This window comes from Phoenix dactylifera, chromosome 1, assembly GCF_051530095.1.
Source record: "Phoenix dactylifera cultivar Ajwa chromosome 1, Ajwa_hap1_PhDact_Kaust_v1.1, whole genome shotgun sequence".
Classification (NCBI taxonomy): Eukaryota; Viridiplantae; Streptophyta; class Magnoliopsida; order Arecales; family Arecaceae; genus Phoenix; species Phoenix dactylifera.
The window spans coordinates 34,827,318-34,844,872 of NC_143190.1; the positions used below are offsets into that span (position 1 = coordinate 34,827,318).

Consider the following 17,555-nt stretch of genomic DNA (forward strand, 5'->3'; position numbering starts at 1 on the left):
GGCACCTATCCAACCAATGCCCAAAACGAGCGATGACCAATCTCGCCGAAGCCGACAATATTGACGAGGGACACGATGATGCATTAGATGAGGAGGGCTACGACGATGAGGCCATCACCTACGAGGATGAAGGGGAAGCTCTCTCCTTCGTGGTGCAATGATTGATATACACACCATGCCAGGAACTTGACTCCCAGCAGCATTGCATCTTCCGAACTAGGTGCACTGTCAACCAGAAGGTGTGCGACCTCATCATCGACGACAAAAGTAGTGAAAACATTGTTTCCAAGTCCATGGTGGAGAAGCTCCAACTCCCTACAGAGACGCACCCAACTCCCTACAAAATCGGATGGCTCAAAGACATTGGTGAAATCAAGGTAACTTTGCGCTGTAGAGTTCAACTTTCTATTGAGAAACATTATGAAGATGAGATATTATGTGATATAGTGGATATGAACACCTGCAATATTCTACTAGGCAGACCTTGGCAGTTTGATGTGAACACCATCCATAGGGGTCGAGACAATACTAATGCCTTCACCAAAAATGGGCATAAGATTGTCCTTGGACTTATGCGAGAAGGAACTCGTCCCAAGCCTTTCCGAGTGGAGGGACAATCCTTTCTAATTACTAATAATTTTTAAAGTGACCTGAAAGATACTGAAAAAATCTATGCCCTTGTGATTAAAGGAGAGGAGCCCAAATTGGTAGAGTTTCCAAGAGATGTGCACCTCCTACTTCAAGACTTTAAGGACATCATGCTCGAGGAGTTACCTGACGGCCTTCCTCCCATGCGAAACATTCAACACCAAATCGATCTTATACCCAGTGTTAGCCTCCTAGACCTTCAACACCACTAGATGAGCCCCAAGGAGCACGGGATCCTGCAGAACTAGATGGAGGATTTGATCCGCAAGGGACTAGTTCGCGAAGCACGAGCCCTTGCGCGGTACCAGCACTGCTGACCTACAAGAAGGACAGAAGCTGGAGAGTGTGCATCGATAGCCATGCCATCAACAAAATCACCATCAAGTACCGCTTCCCCATCTCCCGCCTGGACGACATGCTCGATATGCTAGAAGGTGCCAAGATCTTCTCCAAGGTCAACCTTAAGAGCGGCTACCACCAGATAAATGAAGGAAGGCCTCTACGAGTGGCTTGTGACGCCATTCGGACTCTTGAATGCTCCGAGTACCTTTATGCGCCTGATGAACCAGGTATTCAAATCCTTCTCTAGCAAGTTCCTTGTTGTTTACTTCGACGACCTCCTTGTGTATAGCTAGATGAAGGAGGACCATCTCGAGCACCTACGGCAAGTCTTCATCACACTTCAAGAAGCCCAACTTTTCCTCAACCTCAAAAATATTATTCTTTATATTTGTAAAAATATTATACTTTATATAATTTAAAATTAGAGGGTAATAAAACCAAAAAAAATAAGCCTAATGGCTTGAATGTCCCTTGGGGCAGTTTTTCAAATTTCAGCCCCAGATCACTGCCCTGGAGTGATCTTGGATATCCGACCTCAAAGAGGGTATCCGATCACTAGGTTAGGCAATAATTTGAGAAGTGGAGGTGGTTTGGGATTACTGCCACATAGAATCGTTGTTATACAACTAAATGCGGTGATCTTATCACCTCCATCCGTATCATTCTTGATTTCGGGATAATCATCCAATACTAGATGCCCCCTTAAAAATTAACTAGTAATTATGATAAAAGCTAAAACAACATATCATCCTCTACTCTGGAGAAGTATGATTAGGACCTTACCAATCATACATAAACATGAAGGCCACATGATCGTGTAATGGCTCTCCGAGACAACAACCAGGATTGTTCAAACGAGTAAAATGTTGAAAGAGGAGATGTGCATCCTTTGTTACTCTTTCTTCTGCAATATCATTTAATCGTTAATAACAAAATTCTGTTGACATGGTTGATTGAAGGTTCTTTGTTGGATTAGTTACTTTGGAAGAAATAGAGGATGGAAAAGGTTGGATCAGTTCTTGTAGTTGACTTAGGAAGTCTCTGTACTAGGGGAGGAAATATAGTCCAGTCAACTAAAGCTATACCGGCTTGGGGGCGCTCTAAAATATAGAACTTCATATTTCGAATCAATAAATCCTTGCAGTCAAAAAACAGATCCCCAATTTTCTAATTTTTTTCATAACAGCAAAAGCGTGCGATCACACTGACCATGTGAATTTAGCATGAACAAATGACCCCCTCCCATATTCAAGCATAGAGACAATACATTAACGCGGTCCTGCAATAATACAATACGTACTTATATGTGTCTATATATATATATATATATCATATACTTCTAACAGTGGGCTGGCCATGTAAATTAGCAAAAAATGAAGTTTGTACGGACTGTAAATGTTTTGAGACTAGAGTTGATCATGGCCAGATTTGGACACAAAAAATACTAAAATTAAATTTGATCTAAAATCTGACTAAAAGTATTTGAGACCTGGCCTTAAAATGCATACGACCCTTAAAACTCAGCGATAGATGCAAAATGCATTTAAAGACGGGTTGAACTAAAATTGTAATCCACCAGCCTCGCATGACAGCCATAGCCATTAACCTACACGGTAAGCTAATAATTCAACAGGCCATGCATTTCACCAGGCAAGGGAGTGCTCAAAAGGAAAAGTACAACATCTTCATACCAGATTAATATTTGTCTGAAGCCCCGCCTTTGCTCATGTCCGTAGCTAGTTGCTCCAAATAATTATAAGATGACCCTCCTTTCCCTATGGTATTTTTGATTGCCAGTCTCATCTCTTCAGCCTTCGCCCTCACCTTCTTCCCGTCCTCAGAGTCCCCCATCAAACACCTGACTCCCCTCTCCAACTCCTCGGCTCCAACGTATCCCCCTCCCCTTCTGTCCACCTTGAGCTGCACAGCCACCCCAAGCATCCTCTCCATCTCAAAAGCATTCAGGTGCTGCTCCGCATACAGCGGCCATCCAAGCATCGGCACCCCGAACCACAAGCTCTCCAGGGTCGAGTTCCACCCGCAATGCGTCACGAATCCCCCGACCGCCTCGTGAGCCAATATCTCCTTCTGCGGCACCCAACTTGGCCACACCAATCCCCTTTTCCCGGTCCTCTCCAAGAACCCCTCGGGCAGTACTTCCCCCAAATTTGCATCGATCGGGTGCCAGAATTTCCCCGTCGAAGATGTCCGGAGACACCACAAGAACCGGTGCCCACTTCGCTCCAGCCCGAGAGCCATCTCTCGCACCTGTGCTGCGCCGAAGCTGCCCATGCTCCCGAAGCACAAGAACAGCACCGACGCCGGTGGTTGCCCATCCAACCACTTCATGCACTCGTGCCGCTCGGAATTAGCCTTATCCCCGTCATCCTCAAGGGCGATGACTGGTCCTACTGGATAGATGGCCGGCGTGGGGTGGCCTGGCACGCAGCGGCCCTCCATTAGTGCCTCCAGTGGTCCTGGCTCTAGCTCCTTGAACGTGTTAACTATAATTCCTTTAGCTCCCAGATACCGTTTGCCGTGAAAGACAAACCAAGTGTAGACCCGGCTCTTCTTGTTCATTAAGGGAGTCGGCATGGATAGGGGCGGAATGGGAGGAACTCCAGGGACCTCTACGTCGCCTTCCAATTCCCCAAATTCTACCGGAATCTTGTCGTGGAGAATCGGGAGATGGAGCGTGAGAGCGAGCATGGCGGCGGTGGAGGCGAAGAAGATGTAGGACGGGACACCGAGCTCGTCAGCCACGTCAATAATAGTGGTGGCAAAGAGATCGAGGACCAGAGCGGCGACAGGAATGGAGGATAGGGCGAGGGCGGCCTTGACGTGGGGCTTGTAGCTCTGGATGTAGAGGGAGATGAAGTCCTCGGCGCCGTCGGTGTCGGTGGGGGCATCAACAGGCGGGAGGTCTTGGAAGCGGATATCGAGGCCGGAGGAAGCGACGGACTGAACGTAGGGGGAGAAGGTGGAGGCTGATGCCGGGTTTGGGGGTTGGATGAGGAGGACGGTGACGGAGAAGATCTTCTCCTCTTGTTGGAACCGGAGGAGGCGTTTGGCCGTCTCCACCATGGGCACCAGGTGGCCGGCGCCCCAGATCGGCAGGAAAACCAGGCTGATTTTTCCCATCCTCTGTCCCTCCAGGAGTAATGCAGGGGAATTGATGGATTCGCAATTGGAAGGGCTTCAATGTCCCGCAGCCCTAGGGCGGAAGGTAGAGGCTGACGAACAATGACGAACTTTTTCGGGAATCTCCTCGAATGATCGGCGGTTACCGAACTAATAATTCTGCCTTAGGCTTCCTCGGGGGAAAAATATTGCTGTGTCAATGGGGTCGACTTAAATACACGTTTGGTCCGTTAAAAAAAAATGTTGTCAAAAAAAAAAAAAAAATAATATATTATATTTAGTTGTAAGTTTGAGAGATAAAAAATAGCATATATATAAAAATAAAATTTTTATATTTTATTATAAAAATTATATCACATACAAAAAAGTTTAATTTTTTTCGGTCCGAAACTAAGATTATTTTTTCAAAATACTCTTAAGCTTTTAAATAGGATATGATAAAAAAAATTTATTAAAAAAATAATAGCTATTTTATACAATTTTTTTTAAAAAAATGTATTGTACTAAATATAAGTTATTTTGAAATATGTTTTTTTTATAATCAATTAAATATGTAAAACCTATTTTCCCAAGTATCATATATGCATGCACTAGCTTCTCAAACAAAATATTTTAATATAAAAAATTTCACAAACCGGACGAGCCGGTAAAAATATGTGCTGACTAAATTAGTAAAAATATTGTTACGCAAGAGAGGTTTTTATTCTCAATAAGAAAGAAAGGAAAAGATTAAATAATAGGAAATGAGGTGTCCACTAACTTGATGCTATTGATAAAGTGGTGGTTGTCATGTGACTACCGAATGATTGTTTAATTTGGTAGAAATAAATACAAAATAAATTTAGATTAGATTCGTGCAAGAAGCCCTATGCAAGTTGCAATAAGATAGCGAATTCCCATTTGTCTATGGTATATCTTCGTTTTGAAAAAGTAAAATAATATTTAAATCACCAAAAGTTGTTGCATATTCTTTTGCGTTAATTTTAGAGTCGCATATTTTACATCTTTTAGGTCTCTTTAAGGTTCAAGATATTGTATATCTCAATGAGCGATCAAGATCAAGATAGCCTAGACCTTAGTCTATTTGCACTAGTATGATAAATAAGAAACTTCAGAGTAATAAAGATTTTTTTTACTAAGTCGGACGGATTAAATAATGAGTATAGATACATCCATAAAAATCAAAAAATAAAATATTCAAAAGTTAGGCAGAAATATTTGTTGAAAAATTTTAAAATATAGTTCTAGCGTAATTGGCCGCACAACTCGCCATTCAATCAACAGCACTTGTAACTTTCCTATAAATATGTGATACCTCAATAAAATAGGGCACATATCATCCACCAATAATCATGCAATCCTAGCATGAGCAGGAGGTGGATCAAAAGACCATCTAACAACTGTCGAAGAATCTCCCTCTTAATAAATGTGAGAAGCTCTCAATTTTTACATAGCATAAGTCAATCTTTCTCATGTAGCTAGTAATTCCACCATCTGCACAATTGTATTAAAAATCTTGACACCTCTAGCAGCTAATATAGTTCCACTGGCACATCTTATAGCAAAGTATGCTCCACCAAAAGCACCTCTTTCTTGTACACTGCTATTAAAATTGACCTTGAGAAAGGAGAGGCTGGTGGCTCTCAAGAAAAATAAGATACATATAGGGATGCAGAAACTATATAAAAAAAGCCACAAACTTTCCTTCTATCAAAGGTTCTTTTGAATCAAACACATAGGCAAACTCTTGAGCTTAGATAAAAACTTTTAGCAAAATTAGCCGAGCACTAAACCTAGTACTTTGAAAAAGACGATCTTATCTAGCCATCCAGATTTCATAGGTGATACAACACATCAAAAACTGCTTCAAATCTTTTATCTTTGCTAAAAGACTTCTTTTTAATAAAACTCATCAAGAGAAATATTTTAAAAAATAGAAGAATCCTAAAGGGGGGCTACCCTCTAAAACCTTGGCTGCCGGTGTGTGCCTGATTAGAACATGAGTTCTGCAGTCCTCAGTATATAAACATAAATCACGATGACTTGGATTAAGAAAGGCTCTTTGATGTGGAAAATCTCGACATGGTAACCGGTTCCAAGCCACTTTCCACATAAATAGTGCAATCCTAGGATGAATACATATCCTCCAAACCCAATCAACACTATGGTTTAGCTGAGATTTGACCAAAGATAGTTAATAAAAATAGGTTATCTCAATTGTCAAGCCAGAAGATGGACCCTATCCTAATCCATCAAAGCTATCGCCACCCAATATTGGAAGCAAAAAGATTTTATCTACTAACTCCTTCGCCAAAATTAGAGAGAAAAGGCTGATTCCATCTCCTTTCTCCTCCAATAAACAGATCCTTTGCCACAAGCCCTTGTAATGAAATAGAATCAACGTGAGTAGGCCACCGAGCTAAAGCATATGAGGGCTCGTTTGGTTCGCGGGAAGCATTTTCCTTCCTAGAAATATGATTCCTGGGAAACAAATTCCTAGGAAGAGGATGCCTAGGAAAGTACTTTTGGCATGTTTGGTTGACCATGAAAAAGTGACAAATTTTCAAGGTGCTTATGTTTGGTTGGCCATCCACTTTCCTAGGAAAGTTATATATAATTCCTATTATGCCCTTAATAAAAATTAGGTTTTTAATGCCTCTTTAATGCTTCTTTAATGCTGAAGGGACTTTTTGGGAAAAAGTAAAAATGGAGTGATTCCCGCCTCATGGGAAAGTAACTTTCCCATGTTTCTCATGGGAAAGACTTTCCCATGAAATGTGGGAATCACATTCCCATGGGAATACAACTTTTCCTTCTCTCTCTTTTGAAAACTCCAACCAAATAAGAGGCATCTCATTACTTTCCCGTTGACCACACTTTCCCCCTTTCTTTTCCCGCGAACCAAACGAGCCCTGAATGTATCTTCTTCCAAATTGGGGAACTACTAGGAGGACAGGTTGAAGGCATAAAAGACTAAGATCCATAATTCACTCTCATTAATGAACTCCAGAAACCATCTTGTTCCAAAAGAAATCTCACAGCATGCTTGGTCATTAAAGCCTCACTTCTAGCAGTTAAAGAAGGAATACCCAAACCACCCTCTAGGATAGGTTGATAAATGCAATCCCAAAAAATCAAATGCACCTATTTAGAATTATCAGTTGAGTCCGATGAATGTTCCAAATCATGCTCTCCAACTTTAAAAGCACACCTCTGGAAATTATAGAATTGGTCATCAAATAGATGGGAAGAGCAGATAGGATAAACTTTATAAAAGTGATTCTACCCATCATATATAGACAAATCCTTTCACTTCCATCCCTCCAATCTATCCAAAAATTGTTGTACAATATTACTTAAATCACTTCAAGATGGTCTCCCTCCAGAGAAAGGAAAACCCAGATAAAACCAGGTAATATCGATCTGATTCTTTGATATGAAAATGATTTTTTATACGTTGCATGATAAGTGTATTAACCTTCGGACTGACTTTCACCATAGATTTTTCAGAATACACTCTCTGATCAGAGACTTTACAATAATTCTTTATAATAGTAGACGAAGCTCAAACATTAGATAAAATATCTCGGATAAATAAAATGCGGCCATCAGCAACAGGAAGATAAGAGAGAGTTGCCCCCACTAAAGCAGGCTGATATATCCATAAAAAATTAGCTTACATACAACAAATAAATAGGAAGATGGAGGACAACCTTGTCTCACACCAATAGAAGAATAGAAGGTCTCCGAAGCAATACCATTAATTAGAATAGCAAAAGGAGCTATGGTACAAAAATTATACATAGACCTGATTCGACCCGAATGATCTGTTGGGTCAAAAATTATAACAGTACATCTGACCCGACTCGAATGATCTGTTAGATCAAAAATTGTAACGGCAGATCTGATCCGACCCGATTTTCTATGAAATTTGATCTGAGTCCAAAATTAGAATTCAAATAAAAAACTAGATTGAATCAGGCCACCCATAATCCAATCCGATCCATTTGTATCCGTACTTACAATTCATACAGCCGATACGGCCATTATTTTAGGAGCTGGCGGCCCAAACCTCTAAAAAGAATATTTTCTCTCTCGGCCCTAAATATTCCATGAACTTTTTCCAACGACGGCCACACATACATACATGTATGCAAACATATCAGATGAGATTGCGACCGTCTATTGAAATGCTACCTTCCTATTATACCCATGACGGGTTTCACCGTGCTGAAATCCACCGACATCTTGCGCGGGTCTCCATGGTCTTTTGCTCCCGAGCTTTTAGAGACTTCCACCGCCTTGTAGGGATTAGGGAAGAAGTTTGCCTCAAGAAAACCGTCCACCTTCCAAGAATCCTAGAAAAGGGGATAATCGAACCCTACCAGAGCAAGAACGAGAAGATGGCTACGGAGAATGTGGTAATAGCGGTCATCAGAGCTTCCCGCCCGTCCTTCCGTAACCCCCACGACAAGGTCGCCTTCGCCGTCCATGCCTCCTTCCTCGCCGCCGGCTTCTCCCTCACCGCCACCGGCAAGAACGCCTTATCCGATAATCCTCCGATCGGTGCGTCTCTCTTTGATCCCATACTTCTTAAAGCTTGATTCTTGAACCGAAAAATCGTGTGTTTCTTTTTTTCAAAAAATTTGGGAATTTGGGAAACACGGTCCTTCAATCCCGTTCAACTTAACTAGATTGTTGAACGAAAATAAAATGATTCTTTATTTTTTTTGGATAAATTTTAGGTGGGGAAGAGGTGGGGATCGAGGGGTGGAACGAGCTGGAGGACAGCTATGGTTTCTTGTACTCCAAGACCGAGAAGGGTCAGAAAAAGAATGTCTTGGTGAGGTGCCTGGTGATCGGAGATATCCTTGCGATTGACGGCTTGAATCTTGAGGGAGAGCAGAAGGAACCATTCAACCTCCAAATCAAGTATTAATTTTTTTAAGATTTTCAACTCTTAAGGATTATAACTTGTTTGATTTCTGGGTTGGATTTTTAATTTTGTTTGGTTGCAACATATTTGAAGGGTGAATGATTACTTGTCTGATGATAGAAATCAGATGAGTAATTATGGGGAGTTGTACAAGGATTTGAAGGGCCTCGTCAAGAACTTGAATTTCGGTATCTTGGCCAAATTGGAACCCAAGGTTGGGAGCAGGTTTGTGAATGAAATTGCCTCTGTACTATTCTTTTCTACTCTTGCCCATGTTCGTGGTGCTTTCTCATTTCGGAGTAGGTTTCATTTGTTTGATAGCTGGCAAAAATATGATTCTCATGAATAACCACTTCTCAGAATTGCAACCCAAAAATGTCCTTTGTTTCTTTAGTTATGTGCTAGTAAAATCCATTTTTTTAGAATTAAAGCACTAACTAATGTAATAGTTAAAACTAAAACTTGAAAAAGTAAATAAAGCTTTGGTTACATGAGCTAATATCATACTTCTTAGGAAAAGTCAAAATTATATATAAATTGAGATATGGTGAAATAAATTGATTAGTGTAATAATTATGAATGTCTCAAATGCTAACCAAATCAACAAACTTGTAGAGTTTATTTAGAAATAAAATAGAACAAAGATAACTTGCAAAACAAAAAAAAATCTTATCCCTATTCAACCTGACCGAATCAAACTTAAATAGAGCTAATGTTTAGATATAGGTCTAGATTAAGATACAACTTCAAAATGGGTCGGCTATGGATCTCATGAAATTGGATTCAACCTAACTAGGTTTAGATGGACCTGCTTTGATGCAATGAAGATTGGTTAACAATTTCGAGTTTATGTTAGTTGTGGAATAAATTTTCTGACCTAGCTTTCATGCTTTGGCAGGTCATCCGAGATCTTTTCTTGATCAAACTTAAAAATAAAGTACAATCGATCTAACATCCCCAAGAGTTGGCCAAATATGTCTAAATTTTAGTTTCAAAATCAGTTTGGGTTGGATCTCATGCATTCGGGAGTCTTATGTAGTTGAAAAGGAGTCACCAGCATGTACTCTCATCTCTTGCTAGGGTACAACTTGGCTTGAGAAGATTGAGGTTTTTATTTTTGTTAAAGTTGGAGTTAACTTTTTTGGACAATTTTTTTAACAAAATATTGATCTTTTTGTTTGGATACATCATGCACCACATAGGTTTAAAGCTTGTATTTATTATAATATTGTAAATAATTTATTACTCTCCTTTGTTGTATCAAAGCTTTTATTTAATATGGTAATATTTTTGATAACTGATGTCTAATTAAAGACAAAGCTTAGTTAAGATCACTATGTTTATTAATAGCATACTGAAGCACAAGATGATGTGGCAGCCAACTTGGCTGCTTTTTCTTTGATTTTCTTCACAATTTTTCTGATTTTTGGAGATAGGAGAGCTTTCTCTTTCTTGTCAATTTAATGTATTATAATTATAATGTGTCAAAACAAGGAGTATCAGAAAAGTGGTTGTTGGGACTATGATTCTCATTGGAAATTTGGGATTTAGGAGGAAGAGAACTTGTAGTGTTGCTTCTTTTGTTGGTTCAGATGTTCATCTGCATTTATAATTAAAATATGTACAAGGTCTAGGATAGATGACTGTAAAATATCTTGTTATCCTTGAGCTACATGTATATATCATGGACATCCTTATTCTCACTACTGTGAAGTGTGGGCACTAACAAATTGTGGCAGATCTTGCCTTTTGTGTCTACTGCATATTGCTAGAATTGTGGGTGCTTTCCATCTAGTGTTGGTTCTATATTGAATGTTCTATCAAATCAATAGAATCATCGCAATTTCACTTGCAAATGTTAAAGCTGCATTGATATATGGTTGTGCAACCCTAATATAGATGTCAAACTTTAATTCTTTTACACTGTGGACAGTGGTGAAGGTTTGCATAAAAGTACTGCCGAACCTGCTATCAGAATTCCAGTTGATCATCAACCTCAAAATTCAGGGTATGCACTAGCACTGTATTATTTTTGGTGCCATTAAACCTTTTCTGCACTTTGCTTGCTTGTTCATGAAATTTAGCTCTTTAAAACTTTTGAAGTTATTTTGTTGGTATATTGTCGATTAAAAAGGTGTAAACTTAGTCTTGGTATAATAAACCAAAGTTAGTTTCATGAATTAGCAATTTGATTAAGCATGATATTCTGGTTCAGATGCTTGGTGAACTTTTCTTTGTTTTCCACACACACACACACACACAACATGGACAACAAAATCTTCTCTAGCTTTCTCTTTGTCAGGAAACACAGCCTGCTGGATGGCTAAATTGCTAACTATGTTGTGCTTAGGCAGTCGGTGAATATAGAATTGGCTAAAGAAGACTTGGATGAGAATTTCGATAAAAGGATTGCACATCTACAATTTGGAAACTAACTTAATCTACAAAGCTGGGACTAACGTATTACGAGACAAGCATTATTGATAATGTTCATGTTGCTCAAATATTATTTTTAACTTGGTGTTTAATGGCCAAGGTTCTCTCCCTGCTTGATATAACATGAAACAGGGCTGGTACCATCTTTATGGCTTGCTTCAAAGGTCTTATTTCACTATTATCTGTATCCAACACCTAAATTTCTAATCAGGAAGCATGTTTGTTTTACATGTTGGCATCCATCCTGTACGTCCCTTTATCAAGACCATCTCTAGCTGATGCTAGATCACCTTATTCATTGCCTAACATTCTGATCCATACAACATGAGTGGCCAGTCTAATGATCAAGGTTGTCAGACTGGCTACTCTGGTCTTAGGCCGTGAAACCTTTAGAGCCTACACAGTTTGCATATCCTTATTTTGATATGCTTGTGCTCTATGTTTACTGTCTAACATTAAATCTGTACAATGAAGCGCTAGATACTGAGTGATGATTTTATCTGTCTGGGAGATCCTTGACAGTAACCTCTCAAAGGCCTAAGTAGGATGCTAAATTAAAAATTTACCTGATAATTTATTAAATCTATATACAGATATTGCAACTTAAACCTCACTTCTAGATAGATTTAAACATATATTGAGTGTGGAAAGTGTATCAGAAACAAGGTCACCAACTATTTAAGTTATATTCTCCAGGCTGTGGGAAGCATATCTATCAATAAAGGACAATATATTTGTAGTTTTTCTGAAAACTACAAACAATACATAAAGAATAAATGTGACAACTAGAGCACCAAGCAGTTATTAAGTACCTAGACAACTTCCTAGATATTAGCCTGGGAAGTCAAGTTGTTTCCCTACCTTTCACAGAACACTAATCTTTATCTAGGATTTTCTCATTATGGTTGCTCTTGGGTGGGAAGAAAGGCATTAAACCTAATTCATGTTTATCGTGGAAGTCTTTCTTCTTTCAAAAGAAATGTGTGGTTTTAGCATGTCACAAGAAATTATTCAAAACAGAAAACTGGAAAATCATAGATTGGAGGAAAAGGCTGCCTTGAATTGGTAATGATGGATGTGCACAAGGGAGAAGAGGAGTCAGGCAGAGAGCTTGTCTTTCTTGAAAATACTTGGCCCATAATTTGGGTAATTAGTATCCAGATTTTGGAGGAACAAAGCTATAGACATCGTGAAGTCTTATATTTTCAAAAAAAAAAAATTGCACAAAAAATATTTGGGGTTTTGGCATTGAGCATATGTGTACTGGGTTCATTTTTTGGACATCAGTGTTGCAGATTGTCAAATATGCATAGAGGTGGATTCCACACCTTAACTCTTTATAAAAGGAGTTAATGGTTAAAAATCAATCATTGACTATTTGATTCAAGATCCAAACTGTTGAACATGATCTACACAAAAAAATGCCTAGAAACCAAAAGTCATGGTTTTTTCATGGTCTTTAACATAACCATCAAGTACGTGTCTAAATGGGTGATTTTAATTGCATGATATTGTGCTTTATTATGATTTAATCATCAAAACCTAGTGAATTTAAATCTACCCATGTTCTTAGATTTGTAGATCATGATCCATAATGTGGGTTTTTAAGTTATGTGGCCTATCATGTATTTTGCAGTACTAGCACAATTGATACCATTCATATTTGTACCAACTTGATGCTAGGTTAGAGACTAACAAAGAATTTTGGTTTCTAGGCATTTGTTGGAGTGTAGGTCATGTTCATTAGGTTGGATCTTTAATTTGGATAATCCATCCTTTATTTTAAAATCATTAACTTCTTTTTTAAGGAGTTAAAATAACATGTATAGTCTAACTTGATATGCATATGTAATTTTTGTTTTTGTTTTTTTGCAAATACACTTGAGTTTTGGTGAACTTAACAACTAACTGCAAAACACAATTAGGTAAAGTAGTTTGTGATGATGGTTTGCCTGCAAATACAATTGTCTGATGATTCCTTCAATGTTTGTGTCGCATCTTCAATTTGCACCTGGTTTCATCCTATACAAGGCATCCACATATTTTGTTAATTCATTGTTTTTTTTTTGAAGTAATTTCTCCTTTTCTGTTGGTTAGTTTAACACATGCATTGACCTATCTGATGCTTGAATAACTTTTAGATTCTAATTCGTCTATTTTTTGTTCATTTGTTCTTTTGTGCATAGTATTGTATATCCTCCTATTCCACCGTTTGAATTTAATGATGCTTTTCCTGGACCCGGCAGTGGCTTCTATCCTGAGAGGTTTTTTTTTCCTAGTCCCACCATAACCATTTTGTAGTCTTGTAACTTGGCTTTGGATATTTAGCCATCATTTTGTGCTTTTTCCCAGGACCTCTGGTGTGGGTGGTGACATGCTCGTAGGTATGTTATCCAATTTTTTTAAAAGGCCATTTATTAGTAGGCTTTTTTTTCCAATGTTGCTTAGTCTTTGCTTTAATGATGCAGGGCCAAATGATCCACGCTGGTTTGGTTCTGGTAAATTTCCTGGTTCTCTTGGTGGACTTCCGTGAGTACACTATCTCTTTCCTTATCAAAAGAAAACAAATATTTTTCACTTTCATTTTCTCTGTTTGTCGAACTAAAACTCTAATTATATACAATTGAAACAGGGGTGTGCCACCGGGTGCTCGCTTTGATCCATATGGCCCTCCTGGTGTCCCAGGTTTCGAGCCAGGTCGTTTTGCAAGGTACAATTGTTGTAGCCTTTCTGTAATTAGATGCTTTAGCTAGTGATTGATGTTGTGTCTTTAACTGGCATATAGCAAGTGTAGGAAAAACCAATAGTGTAATTACTTGTTGGACTGACAAAGCAAGGGGTTGTTGATATGCTTATAGCTAAAATAATTGTTGAAGATACTAGACAAGCACCTTATTCCTTAAATTCTAAAAGAAAAGCATCATTCATTTCAGAATAAAGACAAACTTTTAATCGCAAGATTTTTAAAAAAGCCCTCAAAGTGGCACGGGTAATCCATTTCTTCTCCTGTAGCTCTTTAGTTATCAGAAGTTACCATTCATGGTTTCACAAAGTTGCCTTGGTTAGAACTTGGATACAACTGTTTAGGTCTAAGAAGAAAATACCCATTGTCGCTTGTGAAAGAGAGCCCGTATCCATTCAGTAGGTGCTGATCAAATTGGGCCTTAAGGTTATTTAGGTTTATTAAGCTGTTAAATTCACTTGTCGCAAGTCATGTGACTAAATGTTGGTTGTGCTGCTTTCATTGGTGAGTTTATACCTTATGTGCTCATTTTCTTATGGTGAATTTTTACAGGCGACCGCGACAGCCTGGGAGTGGTACTCATCCAGATGTTCAATTTTTCCCCAGAGATCCTGATTGTATATAGGCACCTGATGGAGCATCAGATCCTTTCATGCACTGAAGTTTTGATTTTCTCAGAACATACCCTAACAGTTACAGGTATTTTATAAATATAATCGTTGTTTGATAGATCAGTTAATGGCCTGTAACTTGATGTTTGTACAAGCTACTGTTTTGGTTTGACTTTTTTTGGTTAGTTTATAGATGAAATAGATGTTTGAGCGATCCAGTCAAGAACTGTAACCTGATGTGCGTATGAGCTCTCTCTTTGTTTTTCCTTGTTTTTTTTCATTTCCTCCTGGGGGGTTCGCTAAATTGTCTCAAAGCAAATCTCTCATCTTTTTTTTTTTTTGCTGCAATCCTTGAGTCAATGACTGATATACATGCTTATAATTTTCAAGGCTCAAAAGAGTTAGGATGCATAAATACATAAGATTGCAATGAATTAGAGACTGGTAGAATTGATAAGAGCAAGGATAGTAGCTATTTATTTATGCAGGCATGGCCGGTAATACATATTAGCTAACACGGAGATAAGCTCGGAAAATCCTGTGATTCAAACACAGGCATGAACTGTGCTTCAAAATCTCATAGGACCACAAACACTACTCCTATACGCCTAATCAGGCACTAATATGAGCTATACTTATCTGGGACTAAATTTGATCCCGGTCCCAAAAACACTGAGCATCAAAATCTACGACCTATTAGAAAAAACAGGTGGATTCATCCTTTCCCACTTTGCATTCAACACTGTTTTCAGTGTGCTTGGGGTGGATTAACTACTATGACGGCTTGATGGAGAGTTCAAACTTGTTATGCACTGCAGGGAGCTTACATGCCTAGATAATCATCCAGGAAATGGATGGCCGTCGCCCATCTCGAAAATAGGGAACGTTGCGTTGGGTGCCAAACATAATTGATCGCGATGAAGGCGACATCCATACATGTCCAAGATAGATGGTATTGTCGGCGTGTAGGTAGAACGCATACCAGAGAATTCTGGCTCACTTGACTGACCCTTGTTGTAGCCATTGATCATCAATTAATGTTTTGCACTGCAAGATGAACCAAAGTGATCCTTCACTTATTTTTTATTTGTTGGTGTTCCTTGATAATCTATGTGTTTTCTAAATAATGGTAATAGGCTACACAAGATGTTGGACATACAAACCTTGGATAATATTTATGCTTGAGATAGGTAAGAATTTTGGGTTATATGAGGGTATTCTCCTCATGATACCATTAAAACAAAATTTAACTCATAAGTATCAAGAGGCTTAAATAGCAAAATGCTGGACATACAGTTTCACAGGATGCGTTTGGCTTTTAGGTCACAAGATGTGTTTGTTTTTTTTAAGGTGCACAACTGCATGTATATAGCCAATTGGACTTTGCTCAGTTGGCATCCCTCTTTGCATGGAGGGTTCCAGTTCAAACATCGATGATGACCGTGAGAACCGACCTTGAATGAGCTGTATTAGGCTGAAGTTGTCAGGCCCAACCGATTTCAGCCCACACTCCAACCTAAGAAGGAAGAATCAAAACAGAGGATCGCGATCCATGGTCTACCGGGTATCAAGCAATGGAATTATTGCATATTATAGGACCATGTTAGGTGCTAATGGGTTAAACTATTTGGAGATAGAATTTGTTTGTCTGGCTGCAGTCACGGAGAGCTGGAAAAACAACTTGATGCTTTCGATTTTTTTTTTTTTTTTTTTTGGAGTTTGGAAATCCAAAATGCAGTAGTTCTTTCATCTCTTGACCTGCTCTTTTTCCCCCAAGAAATTTTTGATTTCTAACTTTGGCGCATTGTCTGTTTTTCTATTTAAAAAGTGTCACGCCCTAAATCCAGCACCCGGATTTGACATGCGATACGGCTGCACACTCCCTAGCGTAGAGCCCTAGAGAATATACAAGACCCAAAAAAATATAATACAACCTTAATATCTATAATCAACAATGATCTCAATTCATACCAAATAATAAAGTTGATTCGGTTACAAAATTTGATCATCCAACTACTATCGGTGATGCTCTATCTAATCATCCCTCCACCTGTGATACAACCTGCAATACTGAAAAAGAGAAAGATAAAGAAGTTATGATTTTTACAGCCTAGTAAGAATCCCCACACATCCACACCAACACAATAATAATATAGGTTTGAAAACCACGAGAAAATGTTGCACATATCATGAAATCACAAGCCAATTATTAATAATGCTCGAATAATCATTATAAATATGTACATCAAATATCAATAGAAATTCAGCTACTCAAGAGTGATATAGCATATGATATCTTATAAACCTTCATTAATATTTTGAATGATTTTCTTTCCATTTCTTTTTAATTTGATCCAAATCAATTATTTTTTTGACTTTGGGCTAAATTTCGTTCACGTTTCCAACTCATGACAGGGCAACTAACATTATCATATTTTCAGCCTGTGATGGAGCAACCAATAATATCACATTTTCAGCCTGTGACAGAGTAAATAATTATTTCACATTTCTAGCCTATGATGGGACAAACAATAATTTCATATTTCTAGGGGCAGACAGTAGTTTCACATTTTTAGCCTGTGATGGGGCAGACAGTAGTTTCACATTTTTAACTTGTGACGAGGCAAACCAATAGTATCACATTTCTAATCTGTGACGGAGCAAACCACTGACAACGAGACGAGCCCAAAGTCCTTGC

General features: G+C 38.6%; 1 protein-coding gene and 1 pseudogene across 3 annotated transcripts; one reads left to right on the top strand and one right to left on the bottom strand.

The window, feature by feature from the left end:
* Positions 1-726: 726 nt before the first annotated feature.
* Positions 727-4,309, bottom strand: LOC149768592 (malvidin galactosylase UGT88C3 pseudogene; annotated as a pseudogene). The gene is made up of 2 exons (XR_016411923.1): positions 2,682-4,309; positions 727-2,269 (listed from the first exon to the last, which is right to left on the bottom strand). The product of XR_016411923.1 is annotated as a malvidin galactosylase UGT88C3 pseudogene (transcript).
* A 4,066-nt stretch (positions 4,310-8,375) lies between these two features.
* On the top strand, positions 8,376-15,089 carry LOC103707207 (putative proteasome inhibitor). 2 transcript variants are annotated; one of them, XM_017842818.5, is made up of 9 exons: positions 8,376-8,697; positions 8,877-9,063; positions 9,161-9,292; positions 11,001-11,075; positions 13,690-13,767; positions 13,856-13,887; positions 13,972-14,032; positions 14,136-14,213; positions 14,799-15,089. In XM_017842818.5, the coding sequence occupies exons 1-9, from the start codon at positions 8,394-8,396 to the stop codon at positions 14,869-14,871; spliced, it is 1,020 nt and encodes a 339-aa protein (XP_017698307.5). In that variant the 5' UTR covers positions 8,376-8,393; the 3' UTR covers positions 14,872-15,089. The 2 variants fall into 2 exon arrangements, with proteins under 2 accessions (XP_017698307.5, XP_017698309.5); XM_017842820.5 differs by lacking the exon at positions 13,690-13,767.
* Positions 15,090-17,555: the final 2,466 nt, after the last annotated feature.

What these genes read in the sequence shown, in the direction of transcription:
- LOC103707207 (XM_017842818.5), top strand. Translation starts at nt 8,394, where the DNA reads ATGGTCTTTTGCTCCCGAGCTTTTAGAGACTTCCACCGCCTTGTAGGG. An exon ending in CATCAACCTCAAAATTCAGG is followed by an intron (nt 11,076 to 13,689) that starts GTATGCACTAGC and finishes TTTTGTGCATAG; the next exon opens with TATTGTATATCCTCCTATTC. An exon ending in GGGTGGTGACATGCTCGTAG is followed by an intron (nt 13,888 to 13,971) that starts GTATGTTATCCA and finishes TTAATGATGCAG; the next exon opens with GGCCAAATGATCCACGCTGG.